Raw genomic sequence first — 21532 nt, forward strand, 5'->3', positions numbered from 1 at the left:
ACCCCCTGGCCTGGGCCCCCCGCAGTGGGGCGGCGCCGCGCTGGGCGGCCCGGGGCCCGGGCCCGTCGGGGGGGCGGGGGGCCCTGGTCACGGCCCGCCCCGCGACCGGTGGGGCCCGCCCCGCGATCGGGATCTCCGGGCCGTCGGGGCCGTTCCCCTCGGCGGGTGGTGGGGTTGGGGAGGCGGGAGCGGCCGCCCCGCCCCTCCATTCATTCTCGGGGCGCCCGCGGGCCGAGGCGGAGGCGGCCGGGGTCCCGGTCCCCGCGCCGCCCGGTGCCTGGCAGCCTGGAGGCATCCGTTATCGTGGTCCGCAGCGGAGACGCGAGCTCTCTAGTGGCCCGTGGAACCTGCGTGCCGAACGGGCCTGCCGTGCCGGCCCCGCAGCCCCCCTCCCATGTCACGCTCTTCGCAGTTCATGAATTCAACAGATGGTTGTTGAGCACTTACTCGTCCAGCTCTCCATGATCCAAGGAGAACACCAAGTAAAATGTAATAGATCCGGACGTTGTGCCCTCCTAAAATGTTGGCTTAGCTGGAGACAGAGAAGTTGATGAATAAAAATATAAGCGCTGGGGGGCTGGGAAGGTGGCTCAGTGGTAGAGCGCTGGCCTGGCATGCGTGAAGCCCTGGGTTCCATTCCTCAGCACCACATACTCAGAAAAAGCTGGAAGTGGCGCTGTGGCTCAAGTGGTAGGGTGCCTGCCTTGAGCAAACCAGTGCTCAGGCCCTGAATTCAAGCCCCAGGACTGGCAAATACACACACACACACACACACACACACACACACACGTTCGCTGGTAGGCTAGAACCACACTGCCTCAGTTTTTTATTCTCTGCCCTGCCACTTCAAAAACTGTGTGAATTGAGCCAGTTCTTCATCCTGCTTGTTTCTGGTCCTGTAAAGAAAGGATGATGAGTAGATTGTATTGTATAGCATTGTTTTAAGGATGAAATGAACTAACAGTAATGGGAATCATGTCTGGCACACACAGCATACAATAAATGTTATGTGTTAGTATGATTATAACCCGTGAAAACCACACGTGATGAGAGAGAACAAAGGGGAGTGGAGAGGACCCACTTAAAAGATTCGTGAGGCCACCACTCCTGCAAAACTAGCTACTCAGGAGGCTGAGATCTGAGGACTGTAGTTCAAAGCCAGCCTGGGCAAGAAAGTCCATAAAACTCTTTATCTTCAAATAAACTACTCCAAAAAAGCCAGAAGTGGCTGGGAAGGTGGCTCAGTGGTAGAGTGCTTGCCTTGCATGCATGAGGTCCTGGATTCGATTCCTCAGCACCACATAAGCAGAAGAAGCTGAAAGTGGCGCTGTGGCACAGGGGACAGCGCCCAGACCCAGAGTTCAGGCCCCACGACAAGCAAAAAAAGAAAAAGCCAAGTAAAAGGAAAAAAAAGATTAGAGGAAGCTTCTGAAAGAAGGGCCAGCCAATACAAAGCAGAATCTAGGTTAGTATATCTGTCCAGTTTTGAAAAACTAAATAAAAGTAACCATATTTCCTGGGCACTGGGGACTGCATTACTATATTTGATATGAGGAACTTTTTGCCATTGGATCATTGTGTTGTTTTTTTTTTCCTCCAAACCCAAACATTGCATATAGACTTCACTGTAGTCATCAGTACCTGAGAAGACGGAGAAAAGTGGCCTTTCCTTTCCCCTGAATGTTCAGGGGCATATCAATCATTGTAGCCCTTTTCTGCTGATAAATCTTTTAGCTGGGGGTGGTGTTAGGCCAGAGTAAGGAGATAGGGCCCCTAAACTTGGTGGTCATCCCCCTTCTGTGACAGCTTGCCTTCATGGAGTTTGTTTTCCAGCTTTCAGTAAAAACCACTCTCCCGTGAGGTAGGTTATTTTTCTGCCTGTTGGCAGGTGTCTGTTGTCTGGTAGGTCCGTGTTAACCAAGTGGTGCCACACACTTGACAGAATTGTTACTCTGGAGACTTGCTCTATCTCACATGCTCTTTTACCTTCCTGGGGGGGAAAAATAGCATAAATTAGCAATTGTCTAGTTACACTTTGATGCTTTTAATTTTCTACAGATGTGAAGTTGAACGAACCCACGTCCTTTATGAGAAATGGAGATTTGGGAGAATCATCTGATTGCCACGTTCATACACATTCTAGCTCAGAGGCAGCTGTTGGACAACAAGATACTCTTCAGCTATGAACCTGTAACAGAGGGAGGCTTTAAACCTATTATTTAACTGTGGGTCCAATTTGCAGAAAGATATTTAAATAATTACAGAGAGGAACACAATACTTTTAGCTCAGCTGTGCGCACTTCAGTGGCTGGGTGAGAAGCAGGGGGAGGCCGGAGGGGGAAGCTCAGCTCGGTGAAGCACAGGTTTGGTTTCTCGGCTGTGGATATGCTCCAAGATTGGCCCTCGCTCTCCTAAAGATCAGTCTGAGGGCCTTAAAACTGGTCAGATGATGGATGAGTCTGATGATGATTTTAAAGAACTCTGTGCCAGCTTTTTCCAAAGGGTAAAAAAAAATGGAACTAAAGAAGTATTTGCAGAAAAGAAACCACAAAAGACCTCAAACAGCACTCAGATAAGAAACAAATTGAAAAAGACCAAACAACCTGCTACCAAGAAGACCTTTCAAGGCATTGTGGAGAAGAAGAAACCTCCTCTACACAGCCAGGCCACTAGGACTGAACAGCAAGGAGCAATCAAGTCACAAGAAAGCGAACCCACTCCCGCCGTGAATGGAGAAGATGATGTGCTTGCTCCTGCTCCAGACATTCCTGTGCTCTCGGAAAAGGCACAGAACATCTGGACAGGTAACCAAGCTAGAGTTATTCCAGACCTTTCCAGAGGACATGAGAAGTGATTTTTTTGGGGGGGGTCTGGTCGTGGAGCCTGACCTCTGGGCCTGGGCGCTGTCCTTCAGCTCTTCAGCTCAGGGCTAGCGTTCTACCACTTGAACCACAGCGACTTCCAGCTTTTTGCTTATGTGGTGCTGAGGAACCGAACCCAGGGCCTCATGCATGCAAGGCAAGCGCTCTACCACTGAGCCACCTTCCCAGCCCTATGAGAAGTGATCTGTAATGTTTTAAAACAGGATCAGAAAACCTTGAAAAGCCAGGCACTAGTAGCTCAGGCCTGTCATCCTAGCTACTCAGGAGGCTGAGATGTGAGGCTCACGGTTTGAAGCCTGGACAGGAAAGTGAGACTCTTGTCTCCCAATAAAATACTCAGAAAAAGCCAGAAGCAGTGCTGTAGTTCAACTGGTAGAACCCTAGTCTTGAGCAAAAGCAGCTCAGGACATTGCCCAGTCCCTGAGAACAAGCTCCAGGACCAGCACACCCACACACAAAAAAAACTGTGTTGCAACTGTAGCTAGTACTCCTTAGCTGTGAGTCCTAGATCTGAGGATTCAACCAACCTCAGGTGGAAAACACTTGAGAAAAACTTACCTGTGTATGTAACAAGTGCTCCCTTTATTCCCTAAGCAATACAGGATAACTGCTAGTTACATAGTGTTGTAGCTATTCTGTGAAAGGAGAGGTGATGTAAAGAACATGGAAGGATACGCACAGGTTATATGCAGGTAGTACACTGTATATTATCAGAGAGGCTTGTGCAGACCTTGACACTGGCAGGGGCTTCTGCAAGTGTCCAGGGTCTCATGGATGCAGAGGAGGGTGGAGAAGAGGGTGGGGCGGGCTTGACCGCAGCTGTAGACCTGACAGAAGGGCGGACGAGGCCTTGTGCCAAGATAACTATTGACAAAAAACCAGCAGCAGAACTGGAACTAGCTTGCCCACTCCTGTTGCAAATATCAGTCATGGAAACCATAACCCCTTTATGAATTTTCTTTATGATTATAGAGCCCTTAGTTGTTTGAGAATTTCCTAAGAATATTTGCATGATGTACTTGACAGGATTACATGCCACTTTTCATATTTTCTTGAAATCCTTCCAAAGTAGCCAATTTGATTAGGCTGCTAAGAAGGCTGTTGAAGGGTGTGCAGAGATCTTTTATTCTTTTTTTCCGTGTGTGTGTGTGTGTGTGTGTGTGTGTGTGTGTGTGTGTGTGTGTGTAAAGCTTAGCTTTCCTGCCCAGCTACTCTTGGCATATCACGCCATACATCTGTCACACACAACTGAGCACCATCCTTGCATGTCAAACATACCACAAGAGTTTGGGCTCCTGAGTCTGGTTTAGATCTTCCTCCTCTTCACTTCCTGCTCCGAGGGAACACTTTTTCCTGGTCAGGGCTGTAGCTCCTCCACTGCTGGCCCTCACGCTGCCCTTGATCCGCCCGTATGTACTGTGGGGTGGACACCCAGCTTCAGAGACCTCAGGACCTCCACTGAAGGCCATCTGTGGATCCCAGGTGATAGAACTGAGCTAGAACGAGATAAACGTTTGTCATGAATATTTCTGCCATACTATACTCTGAAAGTATACTTTTTAGTACATTCAGAGTTGTGCAACCGCAGCCTCACTTTAGAACATTTTTTATCACCCCGAAAGAACCTCCAAGGGCTGGGAAGGTGGCTCAGTGGTAGAGCGCTTGCCTTGCATGCCTGAGGCCCTGGGTTCGATTCCTCAGCAACACATAAGCAAAAAGAAAAAAGCCAGAAGTGGTGCTGTGGCTCAAGTGGTAGAGCGCTGGCCTTGAGCTGAAGAGCTGAGGGACAGCACCCAGGCCCAGAGTTCAGGCCCCACGACCGGACCAAAAAAAAAAAAAAAGAGCCCCCAAGCTGCTCAGCACTCACTCCCCAGACCCCAGTCATTGATTTCCAACAAGCCATGGGTCCTGCTCCCGCCTGCAAGTCAAGCCAAGCCTAAATGCATTGGCAAAGAACCCCTTGGAGGCTTGAGGCTCACTTACGTCTGGGGGCAAGTCTTTTCTTTGTCCAGAGAGAACAGCTGCTGCAAATACTTTCCTCCTTGCCAGAGAGTGCTCCTGATGGTGACTCGCAGCCTGCCGCATCCTGTTTGACAGCAGCCAGGCCAGGTCCATCCAAATGCCGTGCCGCGGAGCTGGCTGTCCAGCGGATGCAACAGTTTAAGAGAGTAGACCCTGAGCGTTTGAGTCATGCTTCCGAAGAGAACATCCTTGGGGCTGCCCTAGAAGAAGAAGGCCCAGAAAGCCCTTACGAGGAGGTGGTGGCAGGAAACGGTATGGCAAGCATGTTCTGTCTTCTAGTTCTGGAGGAGGTGAGGCAGAAGGAGCCAGAGTTCATTCCTGCTGTGGACAGGGCTGCTGTGCGGCATCTCCCTTCCCTGCTGCACCAGATGTGGCCCCATAATAAAGGCGCCGCGTGAGCTACCCCTCAGCTTTCTTGATAGGATGCCCTTTCCTCCTTTTTTTTTTTCCCTTTTGTTAGAAAAATTTGCCTTAAAGGAAAAGTTTTTAAAGACTAATGAGTCGGGGCTGGGAAGGTGGCTCAGTGGTAGAGCGCTTGCCTTGCATGCATGAGGCCCTGGGCTCGATTCCTTAGCACCACGTAAGCAAAAAGAAAAAAGCCGGAAGTGGCGCTGTAGCTCAAGTGGTAGAACGCCAGCCTTGAGCTGAAGAGCTGAGGGACAGCGCCCAGGCCCAGAGTTCAGGCCCCATGACCGGACCCAAAACAAACAAATTGAGTCACCTGTAGCTTTCTTTCAGATGTAACATACCTACACACACACACAAATCTTTTTACTTTCTCAGATCTTGCCCTGTGATTATGAATTGGGCAGCAATCTGGGCCAAAATGGTTAGAATGCTCCACGTATTTTTTTGTGTTTCTACAAACATGCCTTTTTTTTTTTCTGCATCAACTGAAAAGGCTGGACATCATGAGATTTCACCCTCAGACGCTCCTACATCGCCACAATTCTATCATTACGCCTAATTCATAACATTGCCTGATGTCTACTTTATATTCCCCCTTCCCCAGTTGTCCAGGAATTCAAGGATATCTTTTGTGGGCTTTATCTGAACAAGTCTTCAGGATAAGCTCACATGCTGCACTTTGCTGCAGCTCATACAGTCTCCTTTTTAGTTTTTGTATTTTTTAGCCCACAACTTCAAGTCATTTCTTAAGGTTAGACTTGTAGAACAGTCCCTTGCTTTTTTTTTTTCTTTTTCCTTCTTTACACTCAAGCTGGCCACTGTACCCTGCCATTGTGCTTCCCCCGTAACTGGAGTGACAAACACATACCACTGTTCCCAGACACTGGCTCACATGGAGTCTCACAGACTTTTTTTTTTTTTTTTCCTGGTCATGGGGCTTGAACTCTGGGCCTGGGTGCTGTCCCTCAGCTCTTCAGCTCAAGGCTAGTGCTCTACCACTTGAGCCACAGCACCACTTTCAGCTTTTCCTGCTTATGTGGTGCTAAGGAATCGAACCCAGGGCCTCATGCATGGGAGGTGAGCACTCTACCACTGAGCCACCTTCCCAGCTCAAGTCTCACGGACTTAATTCCATGGGCCAGCCTTGAACTGCAACTCCGTCTCCGCCTCCCAAGTTAACATTCCAGGCTTGCGCCACTGCAACCAGTTCTGAAATTACCCTTTAACAAGCTTCCTAGGCAATCCATGTGTACTGCAACTTGGGAAGAGGTATTCTCAGAGCTCACAGTGCCCACTCCTCACTTGGCAACACCTCCGACACCAGTGCTGCCAAGCTGTGTCCACGCCGCAGGGGTGCCTCCAGGCCGTACTCATGGATCTTGACTGCTTCTCTGCAGGGTTTGAGCCCAGACTCCCTGCCACAGACAGCGACGCTGCGGTGGCCTTGGCCCTGCAGCAGGAGCTTGGAAGGGAAGGCACCTCCGTGATTGACGACGGCCTGGAGGAGAAGGGGTTGTTCTTCTGCCAAATGTGCCACAAGAACCTCTCGACCATGACCGTGACCCGCAGGGAGCAGCATGTGAACAGGTAGGGGCACGGCCGAGGGCACCCCCGCCGGACAGTACCACACAGGTGAGGATGCCCTTGCTGTCATCACACACAGCTCTGCTGAGATGCCACTGTAAAACTGACACATGTATGTCACCCACTTCACGTGCACAATTCATCGGTGGCTGTTTTGACACTGACAAAGTTGTGCGACCATTGCCACTACCAGTTCTGGATTTTTTTGTCATCTCCCCAAAAAGAAACCTCCCCACTCTTGGCAGTCTTTCACACTGTTGCTCCTCACTCCTGACAGAAGTCTGTCACTCTGGATTTGCCAGTTCTGGATGCATCGTTTCAGTGGAATCATAGTAGTGTCTTCCACTTAGAGTCTTCACGGTTCATTCATGTGGCATATATGGGTATCATTCATTTTTTGCAGCTGAGTAACAGCCCATTGTATGGCTAGAACATATGTTTATCCTCTTTGGTGGGCATTTAGTTCTATCTTTTGTGTTTCGTTGATTACAGCTGCTGTGGACATAAGTTTTATATACTTGAACAAGTGTTTTTAGTTCTTTGGGGCCATACTTAGGAGTATCTGCCCTTGTTCTTTCTGGCTACCGCTGCTAACACACACCTAGTTTGGCATCCAGAGCCGCCCGTAGGAGACATGCAGACTGTGAGGAGATTGATTTTGGGCCGCGCTAAGCCCTTGTTGGTGTGGGACCGGCATGCACTGCGGTCCACACTGCTGGGGAGCGGCTCCTGTATGTGCTGACTTCCTCCAGGTGCTTGGATGAGGCTGAAGGGATACAGAAGTCTTCTGCACCCCAGATCCCAGAATGCCCCATTTGTGGCAAACCATTCCTCAGCCCCAAGAGCCGAGCCAGTCACCTGAAGCAGTGCGCGGTGAGGATGGAGGTGGGGCCGCAGCTCCTGCTGCAGGCTGTGCGGCTGCAGGCAGCTGAGCCCAGGGCGGGCAGCAACCCTCCTGCTCCCAGGTAAGACAAGGCAAATGCAGCGCTTGCGCTCAAATTATACTTTTTGGAAAAGCTTACTGTCATGTTGGAGGGTCCTCATGGGTCCTGGAAATTACACATTTGGGGAGGAAATCAAGTCCAGTCTTGAAGGGGTTGAGGGAGAGGAGTCTGCCTGTGCATGAGGATGGTTGCTAAAGGACCCTTTGGTGTTTCTGAGTTCCTAAAGACGTTGCTGGTCCCACAATCTGACAATTTTCCTGGCTGGATCTGGCATTTGCTTTAACCTCCATTTCCAACTTAGTTTGATTTTCATATTGTTAGTGTCAGATTATTCTGCGGAGGTCAAAGAGTTGAGTAAACAGAACCAGAGTTGAGCTTACTTATGTTGTAATTTACATGAATGAATGCATGCATATTAAAATAATCTTCTCCAACAGCTGGGAGACAGGTGCCTGGCATGCATACCCCAGGCACAAGAGTCAGCCTTGCCCACTGGCTCCCTCCTGCCGAGGACACTGAGTGAGCAGAGCTTTACAGGGAACAAGGCCCCAGGCCTTTCTATGTTTGGGAATTCTTTGCAGTTAGCAAGAGTGAAGGGAAAGTTAAAAGTGGTGGCTGCTTTTCCTGGCAACTGCCTTGCACATGGCTCAGGGTCTCTGGGCTGGGCCACAGCCGAGATCACAGAGGACACAGGTTTCTCCTAGCCCTGGAACCTTCTATATTTAGCATGTCCACATGAGTGTCCTGGGACTGGAAGCCTTGAAGCCTTACAACAGACTATCCAAGCCAGTTGCTTGCCTCTCAGATTAAATATGTCTACCTTAAAAGTGCCTCTAAGTAATGAAACTAGATGTATGTGGATCCTTCTAGAAGGCTGGTTAGTAGAAAGCTACAGAAACTGAGCACCCCCAAGAGGACCTTGTACCTCCCTCTGCTAAGCCACGCCCAGGTATTTCAGCTTCCAGTGGCCAGAATTCCCTGGTATGGGCAGGCCTAAAGGCCTCTTCCACCGAGTCCCTCACATAGCTCCCTGAGCCCAGGCTCTGCCCTCACGAAGGCAGGGTGCCGGTCCCTGGGCAGCTTCTTTCCTGCTTGCTGGCTGTGGTTAGTATGCAGGTTCTCAGAAACCTGGGTTTGAGTTACGGCTTGCTTAGGTCTGAGGCCTCACCTGAGAAAGTCTGGACTTCCCATTCCAGGGAAGAGCATGAGATTTTGCAAAACAGGGTGGAAACACCTGCGGTACAGGAAATCTGAGTCTGTGCTCACAGCTACTTCCCACCGCACCCTCCTGTTTCACTGGGGCTCATGCAGGTAGCAGGGGTCCTCTCCAGCCAGAGAGAGATTCCTTCCTGCCAACCTCCCTGGAGTCAGGGGTGCTGTACCTCAGCTCCCAGAGCAGCTGGACAGAGGCACCTCCATGGGGTCTGCAGGAGGCAAGGGCCCCCGCGTGGCCAGTGTGGCCACGGCTGCCTCTGAGTGCATCTGATTTCAGTAACAGAATCTGCTGGATATCCAGGGAGCCAACTTAAGAGTTATAGAGCAGTGGCTTCACCACAATCTTTGGCTGTGTAGATACCAATGACAGCTTTGTCCCTCTGCCAAAAAACAGCCCAGACCCTCCCGTGTCAGGACCGTGCTGAGAACCTCTGGCCCAGGACTGAATGGGCTCATGTGGAATAGAATCAGCACAGTGAAAGTCTAAGCTGTTGATGGCTTCTGGGCTAGAGATGTGGTAGCAATCTAAGCAAGCCCAAGGCCCGGAGTTCAGCCTGGTACCAATACCAGAAAGATGATGGCAGTGTGTGATGGGACACCTTGATCCCTTCCCTCTCCGCTCCAAGGAAAACAGGCAGGACTCGGCACAAGCCCTCACTTTCTCTGCCTTTTAGCTTCGACTACACCGGAGGTCTGAAACGGAAAAGAGCCACAAACAAGGAGCCACAGAAGAGGCAGAAGGTGAAGCCAGAGCCTCTATCTGAAGACATGCTGATGGCCATGGCTCTATCCCGGTCTGAGATGGAGCAGAGTCCTGCCGTGCCTGCACTCACCCTGGAAAGTGCTTTTTCAGAGCAGATAAGACTAGGAGCAGGTATGTGTGACTGCCTGGCTGAGAGCTAATGCTGGCGGCTACCAGGTTGGTAAACAGATCCACTGCTGACTGAGTCCCTTCTGTTATCTTTAGAGAAGAAGAGTCGTAAAAAGAGAGTCCTGCTGTCCCCACCACAGTTGTTAGTCCAGGACTCTGAGACCACAGGGAGACAGATCGAGGATCGCGTGGCCCAGCTCCTGGCAGAAGAGTTGGAACTGACCAGCACACCACCGCTTCCTGCCAGCAGGATCCTCAAGGAAGAGTTGGAAAAGGCAGGCTGGTGCCTGCAGCTCCCAGAAGGAAAGCAGAACTTTCTGTGGGAGGGCAGCGCCCTGACCCGAGGCTGGGCTGCAGAGTCCTTCTACACGGACGACCTGATGCCTCTCATTGTGCCTCAGCAGCCTGCCGGGGTGAGTCTGCCCCTGCCCCAGTACACACGTGGAAAGCCCACAGTTGGGGGGCAGAGAGTCCAAAAGTAGAGGAGGAAGTCAGAGGGACACTGGCTGTAGATCATTTCTTTTTGGAGGAACCAAATGGCTCTCCTGGTTAAGAAAAGGGAGGATTTGGGGCTGGGAAGGTGTCTCTGTGGTAGAGTGTTTGCTTTGAATGCATGAAGCCCTAGGTTTGATTCCTTAGCACCTCATAAGCAGAAAAAGTCAGAAGTGGCACTGTGGCTCAAATGGTAGAGCGCTAGCCTTGAGCTGAAGAGCCGAGGGACAGCACCCAGGCCTAGAGTTCAGGACCCATAACTGGCAAAAAAAAAAGAAAAAAAGAAAAGGGAGGATTTGGGCTCCTGAAATTTAGCGTTTGGAGAGTTTGTTTAAAATACAGAGTCCAGGGGTTGGGAATGTGGCTTAGTGGTAGAGTGCTTCTCTAGCATGGATGAAGCCCTGGGTTCAATTCCTCAGTACCACAGAAAAAGAAACAGAAAAAGCCAGAAGTGGTGCTGTGGCTCAAGTGGTAGAGTGCTAGCCTTGAGCAAAAGAAGCTCAGGGAGAGTGCTCAACCTCTGAGTTCAAGCCCAGAACTGGCAAAAAATAAATAAATTACATTGAAATTAATTAAATATAGAGTCCAGGCCCTATCCCCTGGATGTAGTAAAATCTGAGCTGGGGCCTGGACCTGCATTCTAAATGCATGCACCAGACATCCCTGCTCCAGCACTGAGCCAGTGCTCAGCTCCTGCAGCCATACGGATGACACCAGGGGCAGTGGGCTCTCTGGGGCTCTTCCAACTTTCAGGTAAGCTTGCACAGACCTGGAGGCACGGGCAGGCTTGGGCCGTGATGGAAGCCTGCTGACTCAGTGGAGGGGAAGCTTCCTGGTGCTGCTTCTGGCTGCGACTGGCCATCTCAGCACGGCACAGCCCTGCCCCTGTGTGTGAGCAGCTGCCGCTGCGTGTTTGTTCACCACAATGACCGTTCATCTTGGTTTCCCACCGCCTTCAGGAGCCTGAACTTGAGCTGGTGCTATCTGAACAGCCACCTGCCCTCCAAAGCAGTCCTGCTGTCAGCCCTGGCTGTCAACCACCGTCGGCCAGTCAGAGGGAGCACCAGGCGCTCCAGGACCTCGTGGACTTGGCCAAGGAGGGGCTGAGCGCCAGCCCATTACCCATCAGCTCAGAAGGTGAGACTCTGGGGGGACGTAGAGGCTCACCCACCAGTTCCCAGGCAGGCCGGACCCCCGCCGTGTGCCAGGGTGAAGGCAGCACACGGAGAATACAGGCTCGGGTTCTTTTGTTTCCTCGAAGGGAATATGATGTAGACACTCAGGTCTGTCACAATTTCCTTAAACTTTAACCAAAGACAGCCTAGTTTTGTCTGTCTTCCTGGGGGAGCGTAAGTGGTCAGAGGAGCCTGCATGAAATGAAGATGCCCTTGGGTCCAGCGAGGCCTGCCTTCCATGTGGTCTGCTTGGCAAACGACGGCTGCCAGGCCTGACATCGTTTTAATGTGGAAATCCTTCTCTCAGGTTTGGATGTGATGCCCAGCCAACTTCCACTGACTGGGTTTGTCCTGTCTCCCAAGGAGAAGCCCCTGGAGAGGAGCAGCCTCGCGTCGGTAAGGACGCAAGCCAGCCTGTCAGCTCTGCCCTGGCTGTGTGGTCTGACTACTGGTGCTCGTGCCCCACGATCTCTGCTTTCCATAGGGTGGACATACCCTGATAACCCCAGAATGGAGCAGCTGAGAGCCCTCTCCCTTGTCAGGCTAGAAAAGACTGCTGTCCTCCTGCCTTTGGACACTGTGGATACCTCAACAGCTGAGCCCCATCGCCAGCTTCGTCCTGGGGGTCCAGAGGGATCTTAGATTGCCTGTTTCACTGAGGCACTCGCTTGGGACTTACTGGGCCCTTGTGCGCATGTGTCTTGAACTGGTCTCAACCAGCAGTTCAGTATCCTGTGTTGGAGATGGAAACTTTAGAGTTCTGGGTGTCATCCATGAGGACCAGTATCAGCCCAGCACCTCACTCTGAGGGCCAACCTGGTGATGTCCCTCCCGTGGCCTCAGAGTGGCAGGTCCCTGAGCAGCTCCAGCTCAGGGTGTGGGTTTATTCTGGATGGCCAAGGGCCTTAACATAACCCAGGGGTGGGCCCCCCCCCCGCCACCTCGTGGACACTTTGTAGAGTGCAAACGAGCACCGAGGCTCTTGGCCCTCCCCAGCGCCCCTCACAGCCAGGTAGAGGCAGTGATGGAGGAAGCCCTCCCCAGCGCCCCTCACAGCCAGGTAGAGGCAGTGATGGAGGAAGCTCACTGCGCTGTCCTCTGCCCCACTGCAGCACTCCCTCGGCTTGCTGGTCTCTGACTTTGGCACCATGGTCAATAACCCACACCTGAGCGATGTCCAGTTCCAGACAGACAGCGGGGACACGCTTTATGCCCACAAGTTTGTTCTTTATGCCCGATGTCCGCTGCTCATTCAGTATGTAAGTATGTAGGTTAGCAGCAACCTAGCGCCTCCCTCCGTCGCACACCTGCCTGGCCTTCCCACCCTCCTCCATCTCACTCCACTCCACAGCTTGATTCCTGTGTTCTGCTTCAGTGAGAAGTGGGAGGTAAGAAATGGCCTCAAGGTTGGGAAATGTCCTATTTTCAGTTCCTTTAAGTAAAAACGCTTTCTTTCCCCCAGAATTATTTCTTTTCTCCCCCATTTGCATCATTATGAATTTTCACTATTGATCTCTAAGGTTTAGTGTCTCCTCCAATGTGTTGACTTACAAGAATTCAGTAAACAGTTATGTTTTTGTCAGAAGGTTCTAGAGCCCAGGATACATCTATCAGGTGAAAACCAAGCAGTTCCTTGAACATCCACTTCACTATTGACTTTGAAAATGAAGGTCCAGCCTGCGGAATTCTGGGCAAGAAAAGTCACACGTGTCACCCACTCTCCTGGGGTCCGGTGCTCTCTGAGGCCAGAAACTTCACGGGCACCCCTCAGTCGCTGTCCACACCAGCAACAGCTGTCCATCAGTACGCCTCTGCATTTTGTTTTGTCCTTAGGTAAACCGTGAAGGCTTCTCTGCTGTGGAGGACGGGGATCAAACCCAGCGTGTCCTGCTGAGCAGCGTGAGGGCCGAAGCAGTCTGCGCATTCCTGCAGTATCTCTATGCCGCAGACCTGGACCTGCCTTCCCACCTGGCTCCCGACCTGCACACTCTGGCCCTCAGGTTGAGATGATTAACTCCGTGTGCTCCACAGTGTTTGAGTGTCAGGGACAGGGGCTGGCAGGCAACAGTGCAGGCCATCAAAAAGACTTCCCAGCAGGGCTCTGGCAGCTCACACCTATAAACCAGCTACTCGGGAGGTTGAGATCTGAGGGTCATAGTTTAAAGCCAGCCTTGACAGACAAATCCATGAGACTCTTCAGTGATCCAACAAAAAGCTGGAAATGAAGGTTTAGTTCAAGTGGGTAGAGTGCTAACTTGAACAAAGAAGCTAAGGGAGAGCTCCCAGCCTGGCAAGCTCCAGTGCAAACACACTAGAAGAAGAAAAAACAGAGCCCTCCAGTCTTGTTAATATCTTTTAACCCCACGTTTATGGCCAGCAGCCCCCCCGCATCGAGCGTTGCAGTTGAAGTCAGTGGAGCACTGGCTGAAAGGCCTCTCTGGCATGCGATGACTGGCGCGTGGCCTCAGTACCCCACATAGCACACCTCCTCGATGGTCCTCACGAGGGCAGGATAGTAGCAGCAGGGCTCAAGGGGAGGGGGAGGGTCTCTGGGGCCAAGGCCCATTCATCCCAGGCAGCACTGCCCTCAGGTGCTTTTCTGGGGGTCTAAAATGCACTGATTAGCTTGTAGAGCGGCTGACTGACTAGCTGGCGGCCCTGCCTGTCTGGAGGGCCTGCCAGGGGAAGTCAGCACCTGTACTTGCTATCACTGCTCTGCCAACTCCTGGGATGTACAGAAAGTCCGACCCCCTTTTATGTTTGCAGCTGTGGAGGCCTCGCATTCAGAAAGCCTGGGTGTAGGAGAGTGGAGGAAGGCCACAGTGAGGTGCACCTGTTCCTCCTTGTGCAGGCTGCTCTGGCCACTGGCCCCAGTGCCCAGAGAAGCCTCTGTGCAGAGCACTGGTAACCCAGTTTTCCTGTTGCAGGTTTGGTGTGAGTGACCTTGCTTATCTGTGTGAACAAGTGCCAGTTGTGACAGACATGGAGTGTGAACAACAGGAGAAGGAAGATGAGAATTGTGAAAGCAGAGTGGAGAATTTCCAAGAACTCTTGAGGTCAGTGTGGGGGGATGAAGAGGAGGAAGCAGAGACTTTGTTGAAATTTGAGGGCCACAAAGAAGACAGAGAAAAAGTGAACGAAGCAGACATGGAAGAAATTTATGAGTTTGCAGCGACTCAACGGAAGTTGCTCCAAGAGGAAAAAGCAAGAGACAAAGACAGGGACGAGGGCCAGCTCGGGGAGGACGGTCACGACACAAAGCCTGCCCAGCTAGGAGGCCAGGGGGACGAAAAGCTGGAAAAGCCAGAACAAGCGGAGTCAGTCTGGCCAGAAAAAGCTGAGACTCCAGCCAGCTGGGAAAATTCAAAACACCCCCTTCTGCTCCAGGACCAGTGCTCAGACCAAGTAGAGAAGGCAGAGACCCAGGAGCAGGAGGCAACGATGGAGATGCCTGGACGCACCAGCTCCTGCAGCCCTTCAGCGGGCTGCCGCGCAGGGAGTAAAGATGGCTCCCCCGTGCACCCAATCACGGTCCATGATTATGAGCAGCTCCTTGCGTCAACTCAAGATGAATTCTTTGAACTGTCCCCAACACCAAGCAGTCACAATGAGCACAATGACACGGTCGAGGAGTCAGGGACAGACTGTGTCTGTCCCCCGACCCCTCAGCAACCCCTGTGCGGCAGCCTCAAACAGTCCCCTGGGAGTGGACGTCCCAGCCAGTCCCAGCCTCACCTTCGCCACACCGGCAATGCGCCCCTGCCAGCGCCCCACTCGCACAGTGGCGTTTCCAAGATGGCTTCCCCAAGGTCACCCTCTCCAGTTAAACCATCAAAGCGCAAGAGGGACAGTAGCTACCTTACAGTACTTAAGGAGCCAGGCCACCAGAGAGGCAAAAGACCGAGTTCCACACTGAAAGGCAAAAACAAGAGCATTCACATTTCCCCAGAAAATTCTCAGCCCATTGACCTGACCCAGTCAAAGTGTGACCACTTGAGCTCCAGGCCCCAGAGTCCCCCATCCCACGTGAACAAAGAGGATGAAGTCATCCTGTTGCTGGATTCAGATGAAGAGCTGGAGCTCGAACACACGAAAACCAAGTCAGTTTCTAACGATCCCCCAGGAGGGAATGTCCTAGAAGTCAGCCTCAAGTCCTCTGAGCTGTTTTCAGCCATTGATGTGGACGCAGATCAGGAAGACTCTCCGAGCCCACTGGGGAGAGGAGTCGGGCTGCAGCCAGAGGAAGGGGACAGCCAGCCAGACCGGCAGGTCACGGTGGGCGGCAGAGGTTCACCTGAGCTGTTCTGTGACCAGGACAGCAGCCCTGAGGAGGACGCCACCACAGACACCTCGTGGCTGGTGCCTGTCACCCCCCTGGCCGGCAGAAGCCGTGACTGCTCATCACAGACCCAAATCACAAGCCTCAGGATGAGGCCCTCAGCGGACAAGAAGGCTCGGCGCCTGACCAAGACCTCCACAAAACACAGGCCTGGGCCAGAAACAGCACAGTTTTCGGTCACCAGGCCCCACGTGTCACCTGTCAGCTGCCCCTACCCTAGGCGCCACAGGCTGTCTTTGCTGGCACCAAGTCCTGTCACAAGAAGCTGCCCTGATTTCACTCGGCAGTACCAGAAACACTCTCCACCGGGGCTGGGCCTGCCAAATGAGATTGCCGTGAGTGAAGTGGTAGAAGTTGGAGACAGCGAAGATGAGGAAGAGGTGGTGGTGGCCTCCCATCCGGCTGACAGCAGCCCCCTTGAGGACAGTGACCCCCCAGTTCCGGCAGGTAACTACTCTTGGCACGCTGAGCCTCTTTCACCAATTCCAATTGACCACTTGAACCTGGAGCGGACGGGCCCTCTGAGTACCAGCAGTCCCCGAAGTCGGGCCCAGGAGGCCCTGGACAGTGGTGGCCGCCTCTCCCCAGGATTCCCAGACACCAGCCTGAACTGGGGAAGCGTGGCCGCCCAGGGAGCACTGCCAGCGCGGCCCCCGCGGGCCAGCACACCAGGAAGCAGCAGGCTGAGCTTCCTGAACCCAGCTCTGTGGGACACCTGGGATGAGGAAGAGAACTCTCCAGAGGCTCCTTCTGCAGCACAGACACCAAATGCCCAAACTCAGAAACCAGCAAGGCCAGAGACACCAAGTAAGTGGCCTGGGAAGGGCCTTATGTTTTACACTGACTTCGCGAATGGGTCTGGAGATGGGTAAAAACAATGCCAAAGGCCTTGCTCACCTGAACAAGACTCTCCCACTGCCTTCCACACCCTTCTCCACAGCACGGGAGACGCAGATAGCTACCAACATCTATTTCATAGCCAGTCAGTCAGCTTTTCCTCAGCCTGCCTGGTCTCCATCAAATGTTCACCTGGACACTTGTTAAAAAAAAAAATCTGGGCCTTGGCTGGCAATGCAGCTTAGTGGTAGAATGCTTGCCTAGAATGCATGAAGCCCTGGGTTCGATTCCTCAGTACCACATACACAGCTGCGGCTCAAGTGGTAGAGTGCTAGCCTTGAGCTGAAGAGCTCAGGGACAGCGCCCAGGCCCAGAGTTCAGGCCCCACAAGTGACCAAAAAAAAATGTCTGGAGCAACAGCCCTGAGATGAAGCATCTCACCTGAGCCCTGGGATTAGGCAAGCCCGAGCAGCCTCAGTGCCTCCCGTCCCCACCCACACTCTGGCCCCTGTGCCCTTTGGCCTCGCCATGCGAATGTATGGTTTTGACTGACACACCCATGACGGCACCTCTTCCTGTGCTCACTGGTCATTCTCCATCTTACTTGGAGAAGTTGCCTGCCCTGATCTACCCATTGCTGGCTGGAGTCTTTCAATACTGTATTTCTCTTGGTGACACTTCCAGGACTGGAAGTAGTGACAAGCCTGTCTCCCTCACACTGAGACCTGTGCTTCTTGTGCTTACCCCAAAGGTGCTGATCAGAAGAACCTGCCCCCCAAAGTGCCCATAACTCCCATGCCACAGTACTCCATCATGGAGACCCCAGTACTGAAGAAGGAACTGGACAGGTGGGTGTCTTTCAGCACTTTCTAATACTTGGGTCTTTTCCATCCTGTGCATAATTGGGCCTGGAAAGCCTGGAGTCAGAAGGTCCAGCGCATGGCCCTGCAGTGGGCTGTGCGTGGGAGGGAAGTCCTACAGTCTGTCTCTAGGGAGCATGTGGCTGGGGCAGGGACCCGCCTGGCTTTCTGCATTCTGTTTCCAGGTTATTTGACCCCATGAAGCCAACAAATGAGACTTAGGTCTCCTCTGGGAAACAGGTCTCCATGCTCTCCCCTGGGTGGAAGTGGGACTGTAGCCACACAGTGTTTAAGTGAACACTGCTCTGTTTCTCTGTGCAGATTTGGAGTCCGCCCATTGCCCAAACGCCAGATGGTTCTAAAACTAAAGGAGATTTTCCAATATACACACCAGACCCTGGAGTCAGAATCTGAGGATGAGATCCAGCCCTCCCAGGTGCCCCCTGAGGTGCCTTCCAGCCAGACCCTCACCACTGACACCGACAAGCCTTTGAGCGCCAGAGGCCACACCCAGCTCAAGGCATCCCTGAGTCCTGGGACCCAAAGGTCCAAGGGGCCTACGAAGACCAAGGGCCCCCAACCTTGTGTGCTGCAGCCCGATGAAAGCATCCCACTCCTGAGCAGGTCACCAGCCCGTGGGCCACCTCCAGCCTCTCCAGGTCCTGCCGGTGACACCCAGTTCCTAGGCTCCCAGGAGTCAGTGGCCACCTCCGTGGACAGCAGTGACAGCTCCTTTAGCTCACAAAGGTAACCAGACGGAGGCCACAGGTCAGCACCACTCGATATCCTCTGAGCAGCGGCAGTGGGGCTGAGAGGGTGTCAGCCGAAGTCCAGGAGCCCAGTGACTTCTAGGCTTGAGCTGTTAGAAACCCAGGTGATTAGAAAGCCATTTCCCTCCCTGCAGCAGGCCCTGTCCCACCCTGGCTCTCCAGCTGAGGAGGAACTCCAGCCAGCCAGCTGCAGAGCTGGGGGTTGGCCCTGCCATGTGCCAGGTTCCACCGGGCCATAAAAGCTCCCTCTGTCAAACCTGCCCTTTGTCCAAGGGGTATCGCAAAATGTCATCTGTTCTTTCCAGTTCTTCCTGCGAATTCGGAGCAACCCTTGAGTCTGCAGGGGAAGGGGAGGAGCTGAGCGCGTCGCAGGCAGCCATCCAGACAGCAGACATGGAGGCGGCACTGCGCCGCTACGTCCGCTCTAGGCCGGACCTGTACCAGAAGGTGCTGAAGTACCAGCCCCTGGAGCTGGCGGAGCTGCAGGCGGAGCTGAAGCGGGATGGCATCCACATAGCCACAACCAAGCTGCTGGACATCCTGGACACCCAGTGCATCACCTTCACCACCGCTGCAGCCCGGAAGGAGAAGCTCAAGAAGAGAGGGCAGCAGCGCATGGGCAGGAAGAGAAAGGAGCGGAACTAACAGGCCCCCTCCCCCCCACTCCGATCCGCTCCAGTCCACGGCCGTCTGTGTGAGAGCCTTGGAGCCCGCGGGGGTCAGGCCTCCACAGGCATGTCGCCCTCAAACATCAGCCTGGGCCTGTACAACAGACGTGCCTGCACCCTTCCCTCTGCTCTCCACCAGCGGGGCCATTCTTCCCACTGCCTGTAGGGTCTGACCCTCCCTCAGTCGCACAGCGTGTCTCCCCCTAGCCCAGCAGAGTCTCCCCCCATGTGTTCACGAGGTCTGACTGCTCCCCAAATGTCAGGGTCGCTAGGCCCAAGCACAACTGTCCCAGAGTGCACCGAGGTGGACGTCAGGTCCAGCTGTCTGCCCAGCTCGGCGGCACTCAGGCTAATCTCAGCCACCACCAGCAGACCAGGTGGGCGCGCCTCTCACAGCCACACCCAGGTGCTGCTCCTCCTGGTGTCCCTCCCAGACACCTGTCATCACCAGCAGTCTCCAGATGGGACAGGGACCAGGGCTCAAGTCTGAAACCTCCCCAACAGACATGGTGAGTGGCAGCGGGTTCCACCCACCTGTGTTAAAGCTGTGGCCCAGAAACAGTATGGAACACACAGAGAAGGTTGGCCTCCTCATCCTGCGTATGACCTCATCTTAAATACAGTGCAGTTGGTTTTTTATGATGTGCAATAAAACAAAGAAGGCTTTATAGAAATGTAGATACGTGTTCCAGTAAAGTCACTAGTGATGCAGGCCACGAGTTCGATGGCTGCTGATTCTCCATTTCTCTCTGTTCATTTCTCATGTGCATTCCCTGTCCCCTGTCCCCACACCAGGTGACCCCGCGAGAGGCACTGAGCCCGACCCCCACTGCTCAACAGTGTCACCAGCACAGGCGGGCCTCTCCAGATCCAGTGGGATCCCTTTTTTCTGATATTTATAACATTCCCCAACCATACAAAGTTATGGATATGGCAGATGGTCCAGGCGGCCTGCAGGAGGCGCACGTGTGTGCCAACTTTCCCCAGACCCTGAGCCCTCTGCCATGCGGCATGTGCGGCTTGTCCAGGAGAGCACCAGCTCCTTCCACAGAAGCTGCTCAGCCCAGAGAGCAGGCTGCAGAGCTGCCTCTGGGCACCTGCAGCAAGGCTGGAGAAGCCAAGTGGGCCCAGCTGCTCGGTGGATGAGGCGGGAGGAGGAGCTCCCTTCCAGAAGCTGGGGAATTCGCCTAAGAAAGAACCACACCCTGCAGCAGAACTGGTGTTCGTAGGACACAACCTGATCCTCCATACCTCACTGTGACTTGACCAGCCCTCTGGCCTGTCTACTTCCTGTGTGTGGCCCAGCCCTGGCTACGGCCTGGCCTTGTCCCATGGAAACAGCCAAAAGAGAAACACAAGCTTAGCTTGGGCAAGCAGCCACCGGCCCAGCCAAGGGAGCAAAGGCCTGGACCCTGGGGTCTGTATCTGACGCCACACTGACTGCACCGCTGGTGGACAGAAAGCCGAGAGTGAGAGCTACTCTTCACATGCATGTGCGCATGCACACACCACACACATTACCAACGCACACACACACCAGGAGAACGGCCCGCCTACTTCAGCCTGCTTAGTGAAAATACAGATCAGTCCTGAGGGCCAACGGACAGTCCCATGATATAGGGATGGGAGGAGGTTGGGTCTGGAAGGTTCCATGGAAGAGGCTTGGCATCGGTCTGTGGGAACCAGTGAGCCTCTCTGGCCTGTTGCAGATCACAGACTCATTCGACCCCTGTGGTTTTCAACATCCTGTGGGCGCCTGGCTTCAGACACCGTTGCACCCCACAGCTGAGGCTCCGCCTGCCAGGAGCCTCACCAGGCTTCTTGAGGGGCCACTGTCTGTCCCACCAGCACCCAACAAGTTTTGGGGTACTCGGAAAGCACAGCTGGAGGGGAGGGAGACAACGGCTCCTGAAATAGCGTTTCTGACACTGGGCTGTTTAAACCCACAGGTTTCTTTGCTGCCCACTCCGTTTTTAAGACAGGATCTCACTACATCGCCCAGGCTGGCCTGGCACTTGCAGTACAGAACAGACTGGCCTCAAACTGAAAATCCTCCTGGCCCAGTCTCCCGAGTGCCGAGGTGACAGGCAGGCCCCAAACAGCATCTCCAGTGGGCTACCTGAGGTTCCCCCACATCCATCACACGGGAGGAGGGTTGACAGCAATCCCACGTGGAGTCCCACAGCTCTCTGAACTCCCCAGGCTCCCGCTCTTCAACTGGACTCCCCTTTGCTTGCTGGGGAAAGTTCACACCGGAGGCACCCCTTGTTCCTTGACTCCTACCTCCCCCAGCGACCACGTCGTGAGGTGCTCCCTATCACTGAAAGGTGCTCCACACACTGGCTTTGTCGTGACTTTTCTGTGTTGTTCTGTCTGGACATGTTCTCACCCCTCACAACCCCCTTCCCTGTCAGTGCAGACACCTGCTGAGCCCCCCAACACGCCCAGATACAGTGACTTCCTGA

The 21532-nt window shown here is 53.5% G+C and overlaps 1 protein-coding gene across 1 annotated transcript; it reads left to right on the forward strand.

Annotated features, from left to right (window-relative positions):
- Positions 1 to 428: 428 nt before the first annotated feature.
- On the forward strand, positions 429 to 19794 carry Slx4 (SLX4 structure-specific endonuclease subunit). The gene is made up of 15 exons (XM_042698135.1): positions 429 to 489; positions 2364 to 2804; positions 4932 to 5156; positions 6710 to 6899; positions 7649 to 7861; positions 9730 to 9929; positions 10023 to 10339; positions 11378 to 11555; positions 11901 to 11989; positions 12706 to 12852; positions 13427 to 13593; positions 14521 to 16739; positions 17518 to 17617; positions 17951 to 18376; positions 18705 to 19794. The coding sequence occupies exons 1-15, from the start codon at positions 429 to 431 to the stop codon at positions 19042 to 19044; spliced, it is 5313 nt and encodes a 1770-aa protein (XP_042554069.1). The 3' UTR covers positions 19045 to 19794.
- Positions 19795 to 21532: the final 1738 nt, after the last annotated feature.

The sequence above is a fragment of the Dipodomys spectabilis genome, unplaced genomic scaffold, assembly GCF_019054845.1.
Source record: "Dipodomys spectabilis isolate Male_0828 unplaced genomic scaffold, ASM1905484v1 ptg000231l, whole genome shotgun sequence".
NCBI lineage: Eukaryota > Metazoa > Chordata > Mammalia > Rodentia > Heteromyidae > Dipodomys > Dipodomys spectabilis.

What these genes read in the sequence shown, in the direction of transcription:
- Slx4 (XM_042698135.1), top strand. Translation starts at nt 429, where the DNA reads ATGGTTGTTGAGCACTTACTCGTCCAGCTCTCCATGATCCAAGGAGAA. An exon ending in GCAGATAAGACTAGGAGCAG is followed by an intron (nt 9,930 to 10,022) that starts GTATGTGTGACT and finishes TGTTATCTTTAG; the next exon opens with AGAAGAAGAGTCGTAAAAAG. An exon ending in TGCCTCAGCAGCCTGCCGGG is followed by an intron (nt 10,340 to 11,377) that starts GTGAGTCTGCCC and finishes CACCGCCTTCAG; the next exon opens with GAGCCTGAACTTGAGCTGGT.